Source organism: Diplotaxodon limnothrissa, linkage group LG20, assembly GCF_057381915.1.
Source record: "Diplotaxodon limnothrissa isolate DT_005_m linkage group LG20, D_limnothrissa_male_GT1.1, whole genome shotgun sequence".
NCBI lineage: Eukaryota > Metazoa > Chordata > Actinopteri > Cichliformes > Cichlidae > Diplotaxodon > Diplotaxodon limnothrissa.
In genome coordinates this window covers 21,694,224-21,715,356 of record NC_140615.1, presented here as the reverse complement: position 1 = coordinate 21,715,356, position 21,133 = coordinate 21,694,224, and the positions used below count along the sequence as shown (strand labels likewise).

Sequence of the window (21,133 nt, the reverse complement as noted above, 5' to 3'; positions counted from 1 at the left end):
ACGTCTGTTCTCATGATGTGTTAAGTGGCCCTAGTTTTTGTTTTTCCCAAAAGTCTTAAGCTCATTAGCGTCAGCGGTCCGTCACAGTGGGAGTAGGTTATCACTTTTTAGCAATGATTGAAAGCCACGTGACACGGTCACCCTCTCACCCTTGTGTGTAGATGACGTTGTTGCACGCTGGCCCCGTGTTGTGTGTTGATTGTATTGTAGGTAAGAAAACGAGTCAGTTGTATAAAATGTTACTGTGCATACCTACTGCTGTCAAAGCAAAGTCTGTTTTACATGAATATTAAATATTGTGCGCCGTGTCTCTTGTTATGACCGGGTCATTCAGACTTTCGCCTTGTTGAAAGTGGAGGGTCGGACTTTGAGGGGAAAGTGAGCTCATTCAAACACGAAGCCGACATGTTCAGCTGCAGTCAGATTAAATGAAATGACTGCATCTTCGGATAGGCTTAAAATTGACTTAACAGTGTGCTCCAACAGACACGTCTCTACAATCGAGACGTCCTACCGACAAAAACATGGCGAGAAGCAAAGCATTCACGAAACATTTGTGCGCCTTCTGTCGCTGCGGCTACCCCCACTAACGGCTAACTTGCTAATTTAGCTAGCGGCTAAGTTATCCGGTAGCCCTAAAGAGGTGTAGGAAAAAGTAACTTCTACTTTTTTTAACGACTGGTCTATAGAGGTAATAAAACTGCTTGAAACAACCAAAGATCAAGTAAACAAACAGAAATGGCAACAAGTATCTGAGCAGAGAAGAAACAACTGTAGAAAGTTTTCTGCAGTCACATGATCATCTTTTTAAAATGTATTGTAATCCAAAAGATCCTGTTACAGCTCCCCGGAATTGAGGCAAACAGCCTCTAACAAAATAGCTTAAGTAGGATAAAGTGCAGTCTGACAACACATGTATTTTAAAAATTGAAGGTAAAGTAAACACAAAGTGAAAGAATATATTTAAATAATTATAAAGTAATATAGTTATGATATAATGAAGCAAAATATCTCATAAAACAATGGAAATTTAAAATAAATATTGTACTTTTAGAATCAACAGTAAAGTCAGAAGATTAAAAGGACACACATGTATCACATTGTGCCTATTAATATGTTTTTGTTGTTGTTGTTTTTAAGAAATCTTATTCTCTGGAAGGAATACTTCTGCTAAACTCTCCTGTAGCTTTAAGCTCGTGATTCTTTGAGTTCCATGTCTCTGTCTTATTACGTCTCTGGTTTTACTTATGGTATATGGTAAATGTGTATATAGAAAGAATATAAGGATTATAGCCATGAAATACTATAACAGTTTTAGTTTTGGCGCGCTAATCTTTGTGTGTTAATATTCTCTCTGGCTTTATCCAAATGTATTTTGTGTTTTTTGTTTTGTTTTTCTAGAGAGCTGCAAGATGGAGAGCACAGTGGTCAGGACCTCAGACTCCTCAACTGATAAATATTTTTATTTGAAATGGATCAACAGTCTGCTGAAGACAAACTTCAAAAATGTGGAGGAGATGGGTTCAGGTGATTCATCAGTATGAATAGTCCAATATATTTCTATGCATCTGGCTTAGCCCACTTTAATAACCTTCAACACGATATCACAGCAAAATGTAATAGATGTGCCGTTTCACCGTGTCCATTCCACACTTTGCCTTTCCAAAAAACGTGAAATAGACATGCATGCAGAAGTTCCATTACTGCATGCAGAAATTGCGTTACCAGTAGGTGGAGAGAAAAGCCTCGAAGTCGGTAATGAACAAAAAATGTGTTAAGTACATTCCAATTACTGGAAACAAATAAGCTCTGCAGCTTATATGTATTTATGTGTAAGTGTGTTAATAATGGACTGGCGTGACTTTTACACATTTTGCCGCGGTACTGGGTTGCAACATTAATCTTAGACTTTAGATTAAGTCTAAGTGCAAATGAGAGACTGAACAGCTCTGTAACCCCGCCAAGCTTTTACTGGCCTTAAGTTAAACTGCTTATGTCATATTTTGAAGCAACTCCAGAGAACACAGTGTACATGTATTGGTTACTGAGATGCTGATGATAAAGTGTTGTTCATTAAATAAAAATAGCCTGTTTCTGCTAGAATAACTGCTGTGGACCATGTAGTTTTTAAAAAAAAAAAACAACGATTCTCCCTCTGTTAACATAACTTGTCTATGTGTGTGATCTGATAGGTGCGTGCCACTGTCAGATGATGGACTGTGTTTTTCCTGGATCTATTGACATGAGCAAGGTGAAGTTTGATGCACAAAGTGAGGACGACTGTAAGCACAATTTCAGACTACTCCATGAGGCCTTCAGCACAAATGGTATCACAAAGGTAGGTATGCATTAGTTCTCTACTAGAATAGCATTAAAGTGTCTTAGCTCATGCATTTGTTTTAATACATTTTGTTATTAATTTCTCATTGTCATTACCTATTAATGTCTTTACACTGTGTCTACAAATCAGCAAGTCATCACTACTTTCTTACCTAAATTTCTTTGCACTCTGCTTACAAATTTAAAATTTATATATGCAGAAATATTGAAGGTCTAGCTTTCCAAAAATGTCAAGATACACATTTACTAAATTCTTAGCATATTATATCTGTAACATAAAATATTTTTTAAAACTGTTAATTTATTCATGCTTGTGCCACAAACATCAATAGTTTTAATAATAATAATAATAATTACTAGCTATGAAAGAAATGTGCAATTCCTTGTAAGTATAACAGTGGATATATGTCTTTTGAAGAAAACTTTATTCAGTAATGAGTTTTACAATATAGTGTTTATAAATGTTATTTTGTCTTCTTTGTCCTGATACAGAAAATTCCAGTTGAGAAGCTCATAAAAGGGGATTTTAACAGCAACATTAAGTTCCTCAAGTGGTTCAAGGGCTTCTACGCAGAAAATGTGAAAAGTAATGATTATGACGCTGTGAAAGCTCGTGACAGCTGTGATATCAGCCCTATTTTGGTGTCTCCTAAGTCAGGTAATTGTCATGCAAGATTTTCTTTCACTTTGGTAAAGGAATAAGTCTCTGTAATGTGTTTTGAGGACCACAGTTATAGGACATCTGCTGTGATGTTTTTGTTTTCTCTGTTTTACCAGAGAGATCTAAAGAGTCTGACACGGAGGAAAACAGCAAAACGACTAAAAGGTTTCCTTACAGCGAGAAGTGGAATGATGTTTTTGCTTGGGCTGAGCGCAGTTCTCGCGGAGACAACTATACCTACTGTTCCTCCTGTGGTACTGACCTTAGCACTATTAACAAAGGCTTTTTTGAACTTAAGCGCCATGTGGAAACAACCAAACACAGGAAAAGGGCTGCGAAGAAAAGATGTGGTGCAAGAACACAGGTCACTGAGTCGCTGCCTTGCAGTGATGAAGCTGTCCAGTTTATTTACAATCACTGTTACACTGGATCTGCTAAAGGTCAGCAGGGATATAGACATTTTGTGCGTTGTAAGCTGGGATCACAGTACCCCAAAGATATCATATCTGCCTGCGAAAACACTCCTTACTGTTTATACATTTATGGAGGGGTACCTGTAGGAAAAGATGAAGCAGTCTCTGTGTTGCTTGTTGGGTTTTTTGATGTTGAAGCCTCTAGTCGCTGCATCAGATTTCTGGATGCTCTTCAGGCAGGGGACGGTGCAGGAGATCAGTCTGCAGCAGCAGTTGTGGATAGCTTGAAGAAATTTGGGCTATCCACTGATAATCTCACTGCTGTTTATCTAACTGGCAATGGTTCAGCCACAGAGGAAATCTGTTCTAAACTCAGGGAACTCAACGCAAACATCGTAACCTTAGGAGGCCTGTACACCATCGCTGATGCTGCTTGTCGTGCTGCCATCAAGGAGCTCTCCAATCAGGTTCAAGAACTGATGGTAGACCTCCATGAACACTACTCTGCCTGCTCTACAAAGAATGAAAACCTCAAAGATCTTTTTGACTCAGATGTCAGCAATGACAGCGCATCGCTTCACACCAACACCAGCTGCTTTAGAGTTTGTCTGTTGGTCACAAAAATATTGGAAATGTGGACCGATCTCACACTGTACTTTAGTTCTTGCAATGAAGATGAGAAGACTAAGTCCATCTGTTCTCAGCTTAATGATCCCAAAGTTAAGGCAATGTTTATGTTCCTGCAGCAGGCCTTAGAGCCTCTGCACAGTTTTCAGAGGAAAACACAGGAAGCTTTTGGTACTAATATTGAGCTTATTCTAGAAGAAGCCAATAGTCTGATTTCCATTTACACCTCCTACTTCCTCAGTCCACAGGCTGCTGATCGTTTCCTCATTGAACGTGATGTCCAAATTCTTAAGAACAAGAATTTCCACCTGCCAAGCTCTGAACTCTGTCTGGGTAAAAAAACTGTGGAAGACTTTCTGAAAACATCTGAAGCTGCTGAGGCACTGCCACTATTACAGGAGGATGTATTATCATTTTATATTGCACTCACTGGTTGTATCGCAGAGGAGCTGCCTTTAAATGACTCAGTGCTGAAGGGCATCGCTCAGCTGCTGAACTCACAGAGCAGGCTGAAAGTGACAGAGGAAACAGTCGGGGAGCTGGGCACCAAGCTGGGAATCTGCAACTTCCCTGAGGAAGTCAAACAGCTCACGAATGAATTCCTTGAGTATCAGAAGGCTCAGGAGGGAGAGGCCGAGGATGGAGGGAAGGGCAGCGCAGCTGTGGTTTCACTGGAAAACATACTGAATGACACCAAGCCAGCCTCAATCTTCAGGAAGCTTCTTTTGATCCTTTTGTCTTTCCCATGTCCTCCGCTGGATGCGCAGCAGGTTTTTACTCAGGTATGTGAATGTTTAGTCAGTTAAGTTTGTTCATATAGACATTTACACACAACAAATGTTAACGAAGTTCTGCACAACAAGTAAACATGAATCAGTTGAAAAAGTATATGTGATTAAGAAAAAATGGTGGATTGCTTCCTGTGGGTTTAGGGTAAGAGTTGGTGTCTCAAGGGATGATTTTGAATATCTCAAGGTCCTGTTTACAGTGATGTGAAAGCAACTGAATGGCACACTGGTGCTGCACCCACTTTACCTGTGCACCACTGCAGTAATGCGGGTGTTGTACCTGTTGTTGTGGTGAAGGTAGAGCTGGCCTGTGATTATAAGCTCTGGGTTGTGACAGAATAAAGTAGCAAATAGAAATGGCTGAAATGAGTTTCACCTCAAACTATTTATAGGTATATTTAAAAACAGCAAACACTGACCAGAGATCAGAGTAAAAATATCACATATAGCTGGACTCTCTGGAATTAGTTGGTGTGGGATTGATAATGGTATTACTGGTGTTAAATCAAACATGGGGTGTATGGCAGTTGTTAGAGATGATATTTAATCAAGTTTGATCTTTTTGTTAGAGCTTCCTTTAACATATCAAAGGAAATCTTAATTTCCTATCAGCTCTGCTACAAATCCTTCCAGTAGCCTGAGTGACAGGATATTTACTCAAGTAGAGTAGGAAAGTAAACAGATGAACAGAAGGCAACTGAGGGAGATACCTGTCCAAAGACAGGGCAAGATTAGTGTTCTGATACGCAATAAAAATGTCCAGCCGTAGCAGAAATAATCATGCGGGATCTACATGCAGGCAAAGAGGTTTGACAGGTTCTCTGGGTGCAGAAGTTTCAATTTTGAAAGGCATATGGTGAGAAGAGTTTAGAGCACAAATTTGAATATCACAGAGATGCAAATGAAACGATAAAACATCAGTCCAATGTGTGGCCCCATTCACGAGTGGGGCCTTTGACAAAAAAAAAAACTGTTGAAATGGTAAAATCCCCAAGAATTAAAACGGTATCAAATCAAACTAAGGTTTGATTCAGAGGAGTAGAATCACTGCTCCTTTGAAACAAAAGGACTCAGCCATGCATCTGATCAGGAGGAAGCCTCCATTTGGAGGTTTCCAGACAAACTGGGAGGAGATCCCAGGGTAGAGCCAGAATTCTGAGGAGAGATTATAGCTTGTGTGGCTCAGGAATGCTTCTGGATAGCCCAGAAGGAACTGAAAAACATAGCGGTGGAAAAGATAAATTGATAAATTGAAGAGAAATAAATTAGTGCTATAAGCGTTAATCTTGTTAAAATGACATTAACGCCATAACTGCAATAACACAGCAAATCTCTGTTAACGAGTTGCTGCGGATCGCCTCGTGGGTGGGGCTGGGCGGCATCAACGTGTTAGTACGATGCATTGACAGCTGATAACATTATTTTAACTAGATTAACGCTGACAGCATTAAAATAAATAAAAGTTAAGAATTAGGAGGGAAATATCTGGGTTAAAAGGGCCTATAAACAAAACCTTTATTATGCCAGCATATCAATGTCATACTGGAATAATAAAGGTGCAAAATTTACTCGTTTCCTTTTAATTTTTTCCACTTGGTGCTGTCTTTATGTTGTTTTTAAGGCCTTGGAGAATGATCATGTTTGTGGAGTCTCTGACAGTGAAGCCTTAACAGAAAGTGAGTTGGATGTTACGTCTGACACTTTCTCTGACAGCAGCAAGAACTATCAAGTTCGCACACGAGGTAAGAGGAGCGTGTTAAATTTCCACCTAATTTGAGTTTTAAATGATAACCTCATAAACAAATAACCTTTCATGCACGAGATGATCATAATCATTTGCTTAATTTGTGGAGTTTAGCAGGAATGAAAGAGGTCTTAAAATACATCAAAACATACAGTGTGGAAAGTATGGAGAGTGCCTGCAGTGGATACTTTTTCCCCACATTTGGTTTCACTTCAGCTCTTCGTATGTTTAACTTCCCTGTTCTCTCTGGTAGACTGGTGGACATACAAAGAACAAACAAGAGTAATCCACAAACCGGTTTTACAACATACAGTGGGGCAAAAAGTATTTAGTCAGCCACCGATTATGCAAGTTCCCCCACTTAAAATGATGACAGAGGGCGGTAATTTGCACCAGAGGTACACTTCAACTGTGAGAGACAGAATGTGAAAAAAAATCCATGAATTCACATGGTAGGATTTGTAAAGAATTTACCTAATTACCTAATTTACATATGAATGACTAGACAATTTAGCTTCCACTTGGCTGAAGCTAAAGCCTAGCTAAACACCTACCAGCCATTTGGCTGGAAGGCGGGTTTTAAAGGTAGAAAGGTAGAAGGCTGGGCACTGCTGCTCTCGGGGGACTCTAAGTGTTAAATACTTTTTTGCCCCACTGTATTTCTGATATGGTCTCCAGGGAGCTGGGTGGAGATGTATTATAAGGAAAAAACAAATGAGCATTCCCCCTTATTTTGAACTCTTCTGATCTGGTATCAAAGCAGACTGGACCTTTCTAGCATTTACAAATACAGCTGGTGTCCAGACACGGTGCCTCACTAATAGTTGAAACAATCAAACAACATCAACAACACTAAAGTTTTGATGTAATTCTTTTCCAACTGCAGCTTTGAGATGATCTGATTTAAATGTAAAAGAAGTTGAGTGGGAGTGATTGCATATTTAACTCTGCGCATTCATGTTCTAGGTCAGAATGGCCTTCCTTTGAAAGTGAAACCATGTGAAGTCCGCCTTACAAAAATAGGTAAAGGGAAAAAAACTTTACAGTTCTAGCTGCCTGATGTACAACATTTTAAAATATCATGTTGTTTATTTTGTAGATTGAAAGCAGTGCACTAAAAAAAACAATAATATAATACTGTTTCTAAAGAGCCAGGTGATGGATATGAAAATAAACTTGGAGTGAATGGTGCCTTATGGAAAGAGGTAAAAGATTTTTTTTTCTCTCTGTTAATCCTCTGCTTTCTGATCTACTGCTCTAAAACATTTTAGACTTATGGGCAGATGATATGGCTATTCAGCCTTTGAATGGTAAATTATGTGAAGTTTAAAATGTGACATAATAGCTGAACGTTTTATTTTTGCATTTCTCTCTTAAGTCCCTGTCATGTACTAACACCCTGTTGCCCTTCATAGTTTCCAAAATGAGGAAGATGAAGTGGAGTTTGCCTATATGAGGGCGTGTATGTGCGTGTGTTTTGGTTAACATTTGCATGTGCATGTTTTTTGTGTGTAATGAGTATGCTGTCTCTCAGGGGACCATTAGGGGGAATTTTGGCTGGGAGAGCAGCTTGCGCCAGAAGCCAAAGACCCGTACAGTGTTTCAGGCTGGTGATAACACCTGGTCCAAACCCGTAGGTCTTGATAAGGACAGCAAAAATGAACTGGGGTCCCAAGATGATGTGGTAGGTGTACTCGAGTATACTACCAAAATACCACTGGGCCATAAAATGCTAGAATTTAAAAGTGAACAAAAAAAAAACAAAAAAACTTTGAGCTTCCTGATTTTAAAATTTCAAAAGTAATAAAACATCAGACATTAGTTGACAAAAATATCTACTTGAGTAAGAGCGAAATTATCTGAATATTGATAATATTGAATAAAAAATGTTCCCGCTTGAACAAGGAGTTGATCGTCTTCTAATCTGAAATGTGAGCGTCTTCCTTTTTAATGTGCTGAAGGAATGATACAAATCTGCTTCAAACTGCATCCTTAAGTTAATTTTGCTTGTTCGATTTCTGCTGGTGTCTTGTAGATGCTTAATTACCTCAGAGATCTGTGCGTTAGATACATGCGGTGTTACTATTGACAGAGCAGGGAAGCTAAGCCGGTGGCAGTATGACTAGCACATTTGTCTCCCATTGGTCCGCCGTAAAAGTTTACCTACGCTCTGCATGTCAGAACTTGCAAAAAATGCTCCTTTCCACTTTCAGCTTTCTGAGAATGGGCCTTTGACAACAGGAAACGGGACATGACCACGAAAATTACAGGAACAACAAATTCATGGTAGCTTCCATCCAGAGACAATAGCCAAAAGATGGCAATAAATTACAGGATGAATGTAAACAGAGAGTATGAGATCCTTTATGGGAAAACCACTCCCGATATTCTAGAAAATGGATCCCTTTTCTTATTAGTGCCAGCTAACTAGATGTCTTGTTATGGACCTCCTTACCTTGCTTATACTGATACACGCCCATGATTGGTCTCATGTTCCTGACTTTGTTCAAATTGCTTAATTCAAAGACATAGATAGGAATTCAGTATGCATGTTATTGTTAGGGGATTTTGGCCAGAAAAGTTGTTAGGCCTGGCTGCTTAAACTGTTCTGGTGCATAGTGGGGGCAGAAGTAGAGCTGTGTAAATGCAGCTTTTATTACTTCTGTGCGGACACGGCTGATTGTGAGATTATGGTGGGGCACTTGGAAATTCATTTCCCACCTTCAGCATGAAGATATAATTTTCTTCTTTTTTCAGCTGCTCCTTTTAGGAGTCACCACAGATCATCTGCTTCCATCTCACTTTATCCCTAGCTTCGTCTGTCATCTTGCTCTTTTCCTCCTGCCTGGCAGCTCCAGCTTCAACATCCTTTGTCCAGCATATCCACTATCCCTCCTCTGCATGTGTCCAAACGATTTCAGCTGCCCTCACTAACATGATCTCTCCACTAAACATGCTTTTAGCCTCTTCTGCTTCTTTTTCTTTGCCCAACAGTTGCATATTTTCAGTTAAATGTAAAACTGTATCATTTTATAACATTTTTGATAAGTTTGATTTTGTCACTCATATCTCATACATTTGATGAAATTCTTTGAAATCCTAAATTACAAAGGTTTTTAAAAGTCTTACTTTTACTTTGGTAAAGTAAAGTTCACATAGACTGAGATATTTAGCAGCGTCAGAGCAGAAGAGGAAGACAAAGAAACGTTTTAAAGCACAGAAGTCAATTATGACTAACTTCAGCACAAAGGAACACCAGCAGTTCCTGATACCTGACAGTGAAACTAGATGTCAGTCAGTCAGTAGCAGCTAATTTTGGAGAGGACTCTTAATTTGAAAAAGGAAAACAAATCTGTGATTTGGAGTACTAAAAACAAAAACACAGCACTAACAAAGTTGAGGGAGAGAAATTGTTGAGAGGAAAAACTGATTAGAATCTAGTCCCACATCTAACTTCATTTCATTCAGTTTCATCATTCGCTTTGTTCACCTGAGGTCAGATTAGAAAAAAGGTTAAAGGGGGAATGAGGTTGTCCAGTTATTAAACCTTCCATAATATTGAAATTAAAATTACAGTAAAAGACTCTCAATCACAATTTAATTACCGTAATCATATTAGAGTATATTATGATGCATGAAACAAAACGAATGAATGAATCTTAACACTTGCTCCGTACCTTCATTTTAACACATTGTACCACAAATGCAATTCTAGTATGATTACAGTCACAACCTTTGTTTTTCTTTTAAAGAAAGACGCTGTTCATCCTCTAAAAATATACATTACCTTTTACTTCTTTGACTTCTTTTTTTACCTAAATGTGGTTGATTTCCAGTCGGAAGATTCTTCAACGCCCAATAAACACACACCAACCAGAGCACGACGTAAACCGGCCTACCAGGTAATGTTACTGCTGCTTTATTTCAAAGAAACACACAAAACCCCAACAACAGATGCATACAGAGGCATTGACAGTTGAATCATATAAAGTGTCTGTTTATAAGAAAATGTGAATCTGCTTTTGTTTTTGTATTTTTGCTGCAGGATGGTAAAGGGTTTCTTACAGGAGTGCTGGTGTGGGGTAAGGTTAAGGGGTTTAACTGGTGGCCTGGGATGGTGGTGCCATGGAAAACCAAGTGTGCTCCTGTGGGTATGCGGAGGGTGGAGTGGTTTGGAGATGGGATGTTCTCAGAGGTTAGAATTACAATGCACAACTGTAAGCTGAGCATTATTTGCTCATGATGCAGAAACAATTCTCAGATTTTGTTTACATCTGATTTTTTCTTTCTGTTGCAGGTATACACTGAGGGTCTTACGCCATTTGCTGCCTTCACTAGGTGCTTCTGCAAAAACTCCTTTGCCAGCTTGCCCATATACAAGAAAGCAATCTACCAAATCCTTGAGGTAGTCTTAAATGTTTTATACTACTTTATGTTTTGTGTTGTCTTTCATTTTCCATTTATCTTCATATTATATTCATATTAGTTTGTCTAAGGAGCTTGGAAAGAAAAGCATCTGAACTACTTCTTTAAGTTGCTTGAAGACGTTTCACCTCTCATCCGAGAAGCTTCTTCAGTTCTAGGGTCAAATGGTGGAGAGTCCCAGATTTACACCCTGTGGGAGTGTCCACCCAAGAGGGACAATGGACCCCCTAATGATCCTCTACCTTATCACACGAGCCAAGGTGTGAAGACGGGTGTAGGTCGCTATCGGGTGAGCTCATTGTGAAACCTTGCCCCACCCTATGATGTGATTTCCTGAGGTCAACTGGCCCAGGATGTGGGTGGGCATTAAGGCGTCTAGGAAGGGATCTCAAAACTGGATTATAGATGGCAGAGACTTGGTGTCACAAGCCAACGCCTCTGTTCAAAGACCCTTTTCTTTCCAAGCTCCTTAGACTACGATGACCCGGATGACTGAGAACCTTCAGACATATTAGTTTGTGTTGCTAAACCAAACTAATGTAGTTCTAATGGGGAATAACTTATGGTAAAAAGTTTAAAACCTCAAGAAATCACAAATCTTAATTTCATTATCCATCTCAGGCTGATATAACATTTCAGGTTTAGTTCATCAGATGCTCATGAGCTCCATGAAAGAGCAACCTGGCAACCTCCTGTTGCCATGGGTTCAACATTATTTATTCCCTAACCATTTGGTGAGTGATTGCCGGTTGTCACCTTTTGAAAGTGGAAGAGGGTGCTGCACCAAAAACAACTGTGTTTGCTTTGGTCACTAGAAGATGGCCATAGTCACCAGTCACCTGTAGTTGCATGGAAGACGCCAACTTCTCTTTAAGCACTCGTTAATTAACCACTAAGCTTGGAAAGGTGAAAGTTGTGCCTCCTGAAACCAACACGTTTCAAAAGACACAGCTTTTACTTTGAAAGCGAAATGTCACTATTTGTGGCTTGTCTTGTACTCGTCACAGTTCTGCTTCCACTTAGGGAGTAGTTAGAGTGTGTTTGCAGACAAGTCGAAATCTTCCACACATAATTATGAATCACTGCATCAACCTGCTAATGACCAAACCAATCAAAGTTGGTGTTTGGTGCAGCACTTTGTACTGACAACAGCATGCACCCCTTTGAAGCCGCTTGCCAACAGCTCATGGAGTGCAGATATTTACGAAGTGACCACTGGGTCGCCAAACTGGTGTGACTGGACTCTTAGGAAAAGACTACATCAAGTCAAGTATAGGTATAAATGGTTATCTATTGAAGTTACTCGTTCAGTAGGTCTGTTAAAACCGTGGCTTGATTTCAAAACATTTGCTAAAAGGAACAAACTGACTGAGCAACCTTTTATTACAAAAACACTAAAGGCTTGTGTTTGTTGGACTCAGATATGTGTCCTTGTAGATGTCGCTAAAAACAGTTGTGCTGTGTAATCAATCTTGGTACAAAGTGGGGAATTATCGCTGCTGTGAGCTCATGTTAAGTGTTTGAATCATTCGATGATGCACTTTCAGATGATGTCTGTTTTCACTCTACTTACTGTATATTCAGGTCAGTGAATGTTATGAGGTTAAAAGCAGGAGGGCATATTACAATGGAAATTAAATAACAGAGTGACCGTTTCATGTGTCGTAGCATCAAGCTGCTGAACCTTGTTTAATGTACTTGTACCATACTCCAGATTTTGATGACATGTATAATCTGCAGTTGGCAGGTGAGAGGTGTGGAAAGTCTTTTCCTGAGGCTCAAGGCAATGAAGAAAAAGAGCTGAAACTGATGTTGGACTGGGCTTTTGAAGGATTTCTGCCAACAGGACCTGATGGATTTATACCTGTTGGTGTGTCTGTTTATTTTTAATTCTTTCTTACTTTCTTTATAAAGCACCATATTTTATTTTCCTTCTTCCCTCTTCTTGGTGCCAAATATGTTTCTTAAAAACATCCAAGTTATTTAATGTTCTTTGTTTTCTGCCTCTTAAAGACTCTTCTCCACACGGTCAATCCTCTGACTCGACTCTGTCTGACGTCCCGCCTCCGGCGAAAAGAAAATATGTTTTAAAAAATAAGGGAAATGTCCCCGCCATCATCTATAACAAAGGTGAATGTTATTTTTTTTATTTTGTGCTTGTAAAGAGATATTTGTAAGGAAACTACTAAATGAAGCAACTGATTTTGTTGCCATCATTATTTTTATTTCATGTGAATATTTCATTACAGAATCAATAATAGAAGGCGTCAAAGAAAAGGGAAAAACAATCGAAGGTAAGTTCTCTAGCTAATATGGAAGACACTTGATTTCAAACCACTGATATAAACATAACTTTCTTCTCTCTCTTTTTTTTTTTTTTTTTTTTTTTTTTTTTTTTTTAGATTTTTGTTTGTGTTGTGGATCAACTGATATTGACGTCCAGCACCCATTATTTAAAGGTGGTCTTTGTCTAAGATGCAAGGTAATGTAATAACACAAAGATTCTGTTTCTCCCACAGCCTGCTGTGTCTAAATTTAGCCATTATCTGAAGGATGTCCTCTATTAAAATCTGAAAACAACCTTATTTTTACAGGCAAACTTCACAGAAACGTTGTATCGCTACGATGACGACGGCTACCAGTCGTACTGCACTGTGTGCTGTGCAGGCTTAGAGGTCATTCTGTGTGGCAATCCCAGCTGCTGCAGGTAAAAATTCCACAGGTTTTCTTTTTCACATGCAAACATATTGATATTTATGGTTTCTCGATGTGACTTTCGCTTAGGTAAAAACATTTCAATAAGCAAAACAAAGTTCAGCTGTTAATATCAGACTGTTACAGAAATATCTGAGAGAACCTCTTGATGATGGATTCATGAACTTGCTCATGACAAACTGACTTTTATTGGCCTGTTCCATGAGACAACTTTGAGATGACTGGATCAGGCTAAAGTTTCCATAATCTTTTGAAACATGCAAGTAGTTTAAAGTCTTCCTCCTGGCATCATTAAACCACTAAAACTTCACATTTGCTCATCAAAATTATGTTGTTCTTGTTGTTTGATCCTGCTACAGAGACACTGCCGATGTGTTTTGTGGTCTCAGAATACACAAAAGGCATTGTTCCTGCAGGGCAGGGGAGATGAAAAAGAATTTCACAGAGGCCGAAGCACACTGGATAAACCCTTGTTGCTTCTTCTGAATCAGAAAACTATAATCAGAAGAGAGGTATTTAGACATTGGGAAGCTTTTATAATATTTGCAGTAAAGTCACTAAGTTCACCTCACCTGTAACATTGGCTTCACTAATGTTTCCTGTGGTCCACTCTGTGTACATCCGTTTACCTACTACAAACATTGCACACATTGTATTGTGCTGTCATCGTAAAAAGAGAGCTGAGCCAAAAGGCAAAGCTTTTGATGTGAATCCATGTCTATTAAAACCTTCATCTATGGTCACAAGATCCAAATGACTGAAAGAGTATATGGTGGCAATGGTCAGCATCAGGGTGAGCAGCTCAGCTATTTGATGGGAGCTTGGAGCAGAACTGCTCCTCTTGCTGGTCAAATGGATCCAGCTGAGGTGATTTGGGCATCTGGTTAGACTGGGTGGGTATATAGATATAGATATATATAAATGTTTTTTACCAGGTACCTCATAACATGGATCAAGTGTCTTAATCATAAAGCCGCTTTTCTCCACTGTAAGAAAAGGCACCACAAGTACACGGTAATGGCATGTGTGATATCCACCACTGATTTGTTTTCTCATATGGAGTGCATTTGGTAAAGGCTTGGAAAATATCAATGTCGTAGGGCCACGACAGCCACTTTTTTTTCTTTGCACTTGACTGACTGGGCGTTTGTGGAAGGCACAGTTTTTGGCTTTCCTCATATTCCAAAGCGTGCTTGGTTTTAAGGTGATAAAACAAATTACTTGTATATCCTCTCTTTGCTATTACTGTCACCCGGCATAATTTGCAGATGATATTTTTCTGCTCAACATCCGGCTGCTTAAACCCAAACAAGGTGCATATGACCGATGTCGACAGACCTGTAAGCTCCATGCTTGCAGCCGCTGCCATGCTTTCGACCAAAATAGGCGCAGTAAGATGGTATAGTCAAAATCTCTACCATTGGCCAAATCCATATCGTTTCTACCGTATACCGTTTATACCGCCCACCCCTACTGGAGAGGTAATGTATCTCCATAATTGGACATTTGGCCTGAGAATCCTCCAGGATCTCCTAGGAGTGTTGCTGGACTGAAGGACATATAGCATATCCTGCTTAGTCTGCTGCTACTTCAGTCTAGCTTCATTGGAGGCTTGATGGATGGATATTGTTATAAACACTTTTATTTCTCCTGAATGATGGCTCTGTTATCCACACCTAAGTTGATGTGGTTGCTTCTTCAGGTTCACTTGAAACTGGGCGAATCCAGATTTTTGAGTCTGTCATTGGTGCACTATATTTCCAGGGCTGAAGTGATCAACTACGGTATGGACTGCTTATTTCAGTCATTTATATTTTAATTGACCACATGATACTTTACCCAGTTATTCAGCTAAAACGCCATCATGAATAGTTCACTTTAGGTCCTGCTTTCAGTTTCTGTTTATTATATCCATTTATGAGAGACGGATATCACTAGATTATTTAATAGTGGGAAAGAAATAAAAGTATCAATTTTAAAGTTTAACTTCTGTGGTCATAAGAAGGAGTTTGATGTCATTCATTTTATGCCAAGTCACTATATCCAGGAGTATCATCATGTCAGGTTGTTTTATTTTTCTTTTGTGATGCACAATGACATCAGGATGGATTACAAAAGTAATGTTTTTGTATGACAAACTAGTTTTCATGGAAACTGAGGATATTGGACATGTCTTTGGTGGAGCTTCTATCCCCAAGCCATCTGGGCCCTAAACACACACACCCGCCCTCTCACATCATCTATAATTGACTGAGACAGGACTCTTCCAGACACTCTAAACCAAGGCACAATGTACATTTCAATTCCTTTAATTTTAAATATGTTTATATTGTCTATCCTGTAAAATAGTCAGACTATTCATATTAATGTACAGAATTCACCTGCTTGCTGCTACTACTGCACATTCACCCAGTGTATATACTATATATATATTTTATATAATGTTCTTCCTCTACTCCCCCCCCCCCCCCCCCCCCCCCCCCATTTTTGAACATGTCGAGGAGTGTGTCAGGCTACATTTCACTGTGTGTTATACTTGTATAACTATGCATGTGACAAATAAAGAACCTTGAACCTTGGTGGCACTTGTCTGCTGAATATGCCTATGCTGACTTTAAATAAAAACAGGGGCCTTTAAAAACAACTTACAACAGCTGGTCTGTTGTGTCCACTGCCTTTTAATATGGTGGATGTATATACTATTGAGTAAAACCTGTGAGTCCACCAAATGAGAGAAGATGTACGTCAAAGTGTCATTCACTAACCTCTCCCTTTATCTCATGTCCTACCCCCTCACCTCTCTTAAGGTCTTTGTATCAGTTTACAAACCCCTGAGTTTCATTTTATGATTCGTCAGCCTCTAAAAAAAGTCTTCAGTCTCTCTTCTGTCTTCATCACTTGGATGAGTGGCAAAAAGTTTCTCACACTGAAAACGTTAAATCCAAATAACCAGAATCAACTTTCTGAGATTGATGTTCTTATTTTTGTCTCCCAGATGTTACTGTAAGGACTGTCTGAACATCCTGGTGGGCCCAGAAACCTTTGATAAGCTGAAAGATGTCGATCCGTGGAGCTGCTACATATGCAAGCCATCACAGTGTGAAGGAAACCTCAAACTCAGGGCAGACTGGAGTGTGAAGGTCCAAGACTTCTTTGTCAACAACAGCGCAATGGAGTTTGTACGTGCTGCTCTTATCTTTAATTAGAAATGCAGTTTTTGTTTTCATAAGCAAACGGTCTGATCTTATCCCAACATACAGAGATCTTTTTCTTCATTTGAGAGTCAGGTGATGTTAAATTAGTCAATGTAGCGTTTTTAAATATATATTTTTATATTAACTGTAATTATAGCATGGTAACATGTGCTATAATTACAAGTTAATTTAACAGCACTGAGATTTTGTTCTAGATTAGAGGATGACTCATTTGAATGAAAATGACCTCGTGGTGTGTGTGTGCCTTCACGATATGATGATATTTGGGGGGAGTGGGGGTTGTTTTTTTTATTATTATTATTATTATTTTTAATTTTAACATCCCGTCGCATTCAACGAAATGCAAATTGTTAAAGTGTATTTTGGTTAAACTCAGGTTAAAACCTTTTAATCCTGGTTTATGTGACTGATTATGAACCAGGCATTGCAGGCTGAGTGACTGCAGGTTTGTTTTTTTTAAGATGGTAGTTAAAGGTCAGATGTGTCGACACCTTTGAGGATTTTGCTGAAGGTTAAAATTAATGTTACACATGACCCAGAAGTCCTAATCATCTTCACCTGGGGAGTTTCTTACTTCTGAGTATTTGGACATTACTGTATGCATGAAGTGGGGCTGGAAGAGGGGCAATTATTTGATGTTAGACAGTTGCCTTTGGCTGTGTGTAAGCATAGTTTATCAAATATTTAATGAAATTATTTATTAAAAGCGTCTTAGTTTTATTAATAATGGACCTGCTTTCACCTTTAATTACTGGAATGAGCAGTCTGTTCTTTGAGGGTTTTTAATGATCAGCTCCAGATCCTCAGTGTCAGATAATATTCAGATTTTGTTTTTCTCTGAGGGTGAGAAATTAGTTTTTCTTAAGCTCTGCCAATCAAAGAAGATTTAAGTTAAATCTGTGTGTTTATGCCATTTCGTTTTTTCTAAATGCTACTCGAATTCATTTTTTTAACCACAGGAGCCTCACAGAGTTTACCCTTCAATTTCTGCTGATCAGCGCAGGCCAATGAAGGTGCTCTCGCTTTTTGATGGCATTGCAACAGGTGAGTTTATGACATTGTGTGGAAAACTCAGCCAATACCCATTACACTCTGTCTGTGCATACTAATGAAGAGCCTTGGAAGGTTCAGTTGGCATCTGTATTAATGTAATAGGAGATGGTTTATTTAACATGAATTAAAAATATAGTAGGTTGTCCACCAATCAGGTCAGTGGTTTGACCTGAATGAGCTAGAAAAGTGTTGAACTGGCAAAATGTGTGCATTTCTAATTGTTCCCTTGATTTCATTTACTTTAACATCATTTCAGGATATCTGGTGCTCAAAGACCTGGGCCTTAAGATCGAGCGCTACATTGCCTCAGAGATTTGTGACGATTCAATTGCTGTAGGGATGGTCAAGCACGAGGGAAAGATTGAATACGTCAATGACGTTCGCACCATTACAAGGAAACATGTGAGTACAAGCAAGACACATGTGAATGCTCAAAATGTATTTTAACTCCTTCCTGTTTTTTAAGTTCTGTGTATATGATGGCTTAATTTATCTCAGTGAGTTTGTCTCTTTGTGTGTGTTAAAGCTGGCCGAATGGGGTCCTTTCGATCTTCTGATTGGAGGCAGTCCATGTAACGACCTGTCCATGGTGAACCCTCTTCGAAAAGGATTATTTGGTATGCAACTTCTAAACTTCTATAAATAAATAAAGACTCAGTAAAGGTTTATTTGTCATCTTTTTAAATAAAATTGTTTCCCTGTTGATCCTGCAGAGGGTACTGGAAGACTCTTTTTCGAGTTCTACCGCATACTGACCTTGTTGAGGCCGAAAGAGGACGACAACCGTCCGTTTTTCTGGTTGTTTGAAAACGTGGTTTTCATGAGTGCCAATGACAAATCGGATATCTGCAGATTTCTGGAGGTAATGTTTCTTTAAGTAAAGGTAGCTACCAGCCTGGTGGAGGGTCAGACTGCATTAAGTTTTAATGCCTAATGTATGCTTTCTGCCTTCTATTGCAGTGTAATCCAATTCTTATCGATGCAATAAAAGTCAGTCCTGCGCACAGAGCACGCTACTTTTGGGGAAACCTGCCTGGCATGAACAGGTATGTACCAATACAGGCTAAAATATTTGTGTTGACTTACTGCAGATCATAGCAAGGATTTTAATGTGCAACTAGAACCTCAACAGACCCACAATAATCAAATAATTTGTATGTCTTTTTAATTTATTTATTTTTCTTCGGTTTTGATTGTTTGGTTTTGAGTGGTACTAAAAAGTCCTGAAGCTAACTGGCCTCAAGTTTACACTCTTGTCTCGGATTTCTTATAGACCTCTCGCTACATCTCTAGACGACAAGGTGACTCTGCAGGATTGTTTGGAATCCGGACGCCAGGCAAAGGTCAACATCATTTATTTATTTATTTTTATTGGTCATGTTTAGTTTGGATTTAGTTTTAGGTTAATAGTGTGGCAACAATTTAAAATATTAGTTTTTGTGTAATCGTGAGACTATTATTTTGTGTTCAACACTGTTAATTTGACATTTCTCCCTGCAGTTTGACAAAGTCCGTACTATCACAACAAAGTCTAACTCAATAAGGCAGGGGAAGATGGGACCGCTGCCCGTCGACATGAATGGCAAGGAAGACTACCTGTGGTGCACTGAAATGGAACAGTAAGCATAATAAATTATTTACCGATTTGTTCCCAGTGGGACATTATCGATGTCAGTGTATAATGACTTCATTCTTGTGTGTTTAATGTGTGTCATCTGATAGTATCTGACTGAGTACATGCCTGAATGGTTTCTAAAAGCAAAACAATATAAACCACCACAAAGCGTTGATGTGCTGCACTAGTTTACACAGCTCTTCCCATTCAGCGTCACATGGGTGTAGCTGCTGCTACTAGTACACGCTAGTTACATATAATGTTTATTAAGCTACATGCACTGCAGTTGAGTTGCATGTACACATCGCTTTACAGCTGACAGCTGGTCACTTGCAGACGACTGTAGTTGCGAAATAACCAACGGGAAGTGAAATGAGCACCGACTAAGTTTTCAGGGTTTGGGGTTTTGGGTTTTTTTGTAATGAAGTTTTGTTTTTTTTGCTGATACTTTCTATGGTCAGGTCACCACATCACTGTAAATCACTTCTAGTTTGTACCTAACTTTAGACCAGATATGATATGCCAATTCTAATATACTCATATTAAAATCCTAAAGCATTAAACATGAAACTTGGGCTTAGTAGTTGGTCCTGAGACAAGACAGGTGAGCAATGATGTAAACTTCAAAGAAGGCAGCATCTTTGATTCTGACCCTGAGCTGCAAAGTTGTCAAATTATGCTTTTTTTAAAGTCCGTGTTTCTTTAGTCCGTTCAAAGATAAATTAATTCTGGGAGTTTGTTGATGTGACATCAGCGATTGTAAGACCAGGGAGAATTTGATTGGATGAGAGAAACCTGGAAATTACAGCCCTGTTTCACTCTGCACCTTTTTGCTGTTAAAAGGAAGTGTGCACAGGTCGGCCCACATTAACTGGAAATGGATTCAGCTGTGTTTGCATAGGCCAACCTGTCATCATGTGTGCAGTTGTTTGCATATGACGAGAATCAAACTAGGGTATCTTGTTATTGTGCAGAATGCGCAGGGAGTGTTTTCTTCTCTGTTAGTCTGTATTTGCTTTTACAGTCTCTAACAGCAGTGTGATAAAAACCAAATCAGAAAAAATTTGCACCAATCTGAGGATTTTTAACATTAAGGCTTTTCATTAACAGCGTTATGACATTTAAGAAAATACAGGCCTATCCATGTGGTTTCCCTTTTTTAGGGTTTTTGGTTTCCCCAAACACTACACTGACGTGAACAACATGGGCCGGATGCAAAGGCAGAAAGTCCTGGGTCGCTCCTGGAGTGTGCCTGTGATTCGTCACCTGTTTGCCCCCCTGAAGGATTATTTTGAATGTGAATAGCAACTGTGAAGCAAATCCTCGCATCAGAGCTGGAGCGGTAAACCTGATGCCTTATCCTGCCCCGCCTTGCTAGTTAGTTTAAACTCTCTGGTCTCTCTTTAGAGGACCGAATGTAGCTTTGACTTTTAGAAATAGTTTGTTCATGAATTCATTTCTTTTTTGTTTTATCTGTCAGTCATCAGTGATCCTCCACCACCAGCAGGCACAGACACTTTTTGGTTTTTTTTTTAAG

General features: G+C 39.1%; 1 protein-coding gene across 1 annotated transcript; it reads left to right on the top strand.

Moving 5' to 3' along the window:
- Positions 1-161: 161 nt before the first annotated feature.
- Positions 162-20,901, top strand: dnmt3ba (DNA (cytosine-5-)-methyltransferase 3 beta, duplicate a). The gene is made up of 26 exons (XM_085345046.1): positions 162-210; positions 1,402-1,527; positions 2,193-2,338; positions 2,833-2,998; positions 3,118-4,823; positions 6,451-6,571; positions 7,540-7,596; positions 7,723-7,778; positions 8,108-8,257; positions 10,410-10,475; positions 10,619-10,768; positions 10,871-10,978; positions 12,739-12,868; positions 13,012-13,128; positions 13,248-13,292; positions 13,401-13,480; positions 13,593-13,705; positions 16,709-16,892; positions 17,888-17,972; positions 18,238-18,383; positions 18,508-18,598; positions 18,695-18,843; positions 18,942-19,027; positions 19,255-19,324; positions 19,482-19,600; positions 20,760-20,901. The coding sequence occupies exons 1-26, from the start codon at positions 162-164 to the stop codon at positions 20,899-20,901; spliced, it is 4,458 nt and encodes a 1,485-aa protein (XP_085201172.1).
- Positions 20,902-21,133: the final 232 nt, after the last annotated feature.

Bases quoted from the DNA above. Each gene is read 5' to 3' on its own strand.
- dnmt3ba (XM_085345046.1), top strand. From the start codon at position 162: ATGACGTTGTTGCACGCTGGCCCCGTGTTGTGTGTTGATTGTATTGTA. The intron at 4,824-6,450 runs GTATGTGAATGT...GTTGTTTTTAAG, and splicing joins CGCAGCAGGTTTTTACTCAG to GCCTTGGAGAATGATCATGT. The intron at 13,481-13,592 runs GTAATGTAATAA...TTATTTTTACAG, and splicing joins GTCTTTGTCTAAGATGCAAG to GCAAACTTCACAGAAACGTT.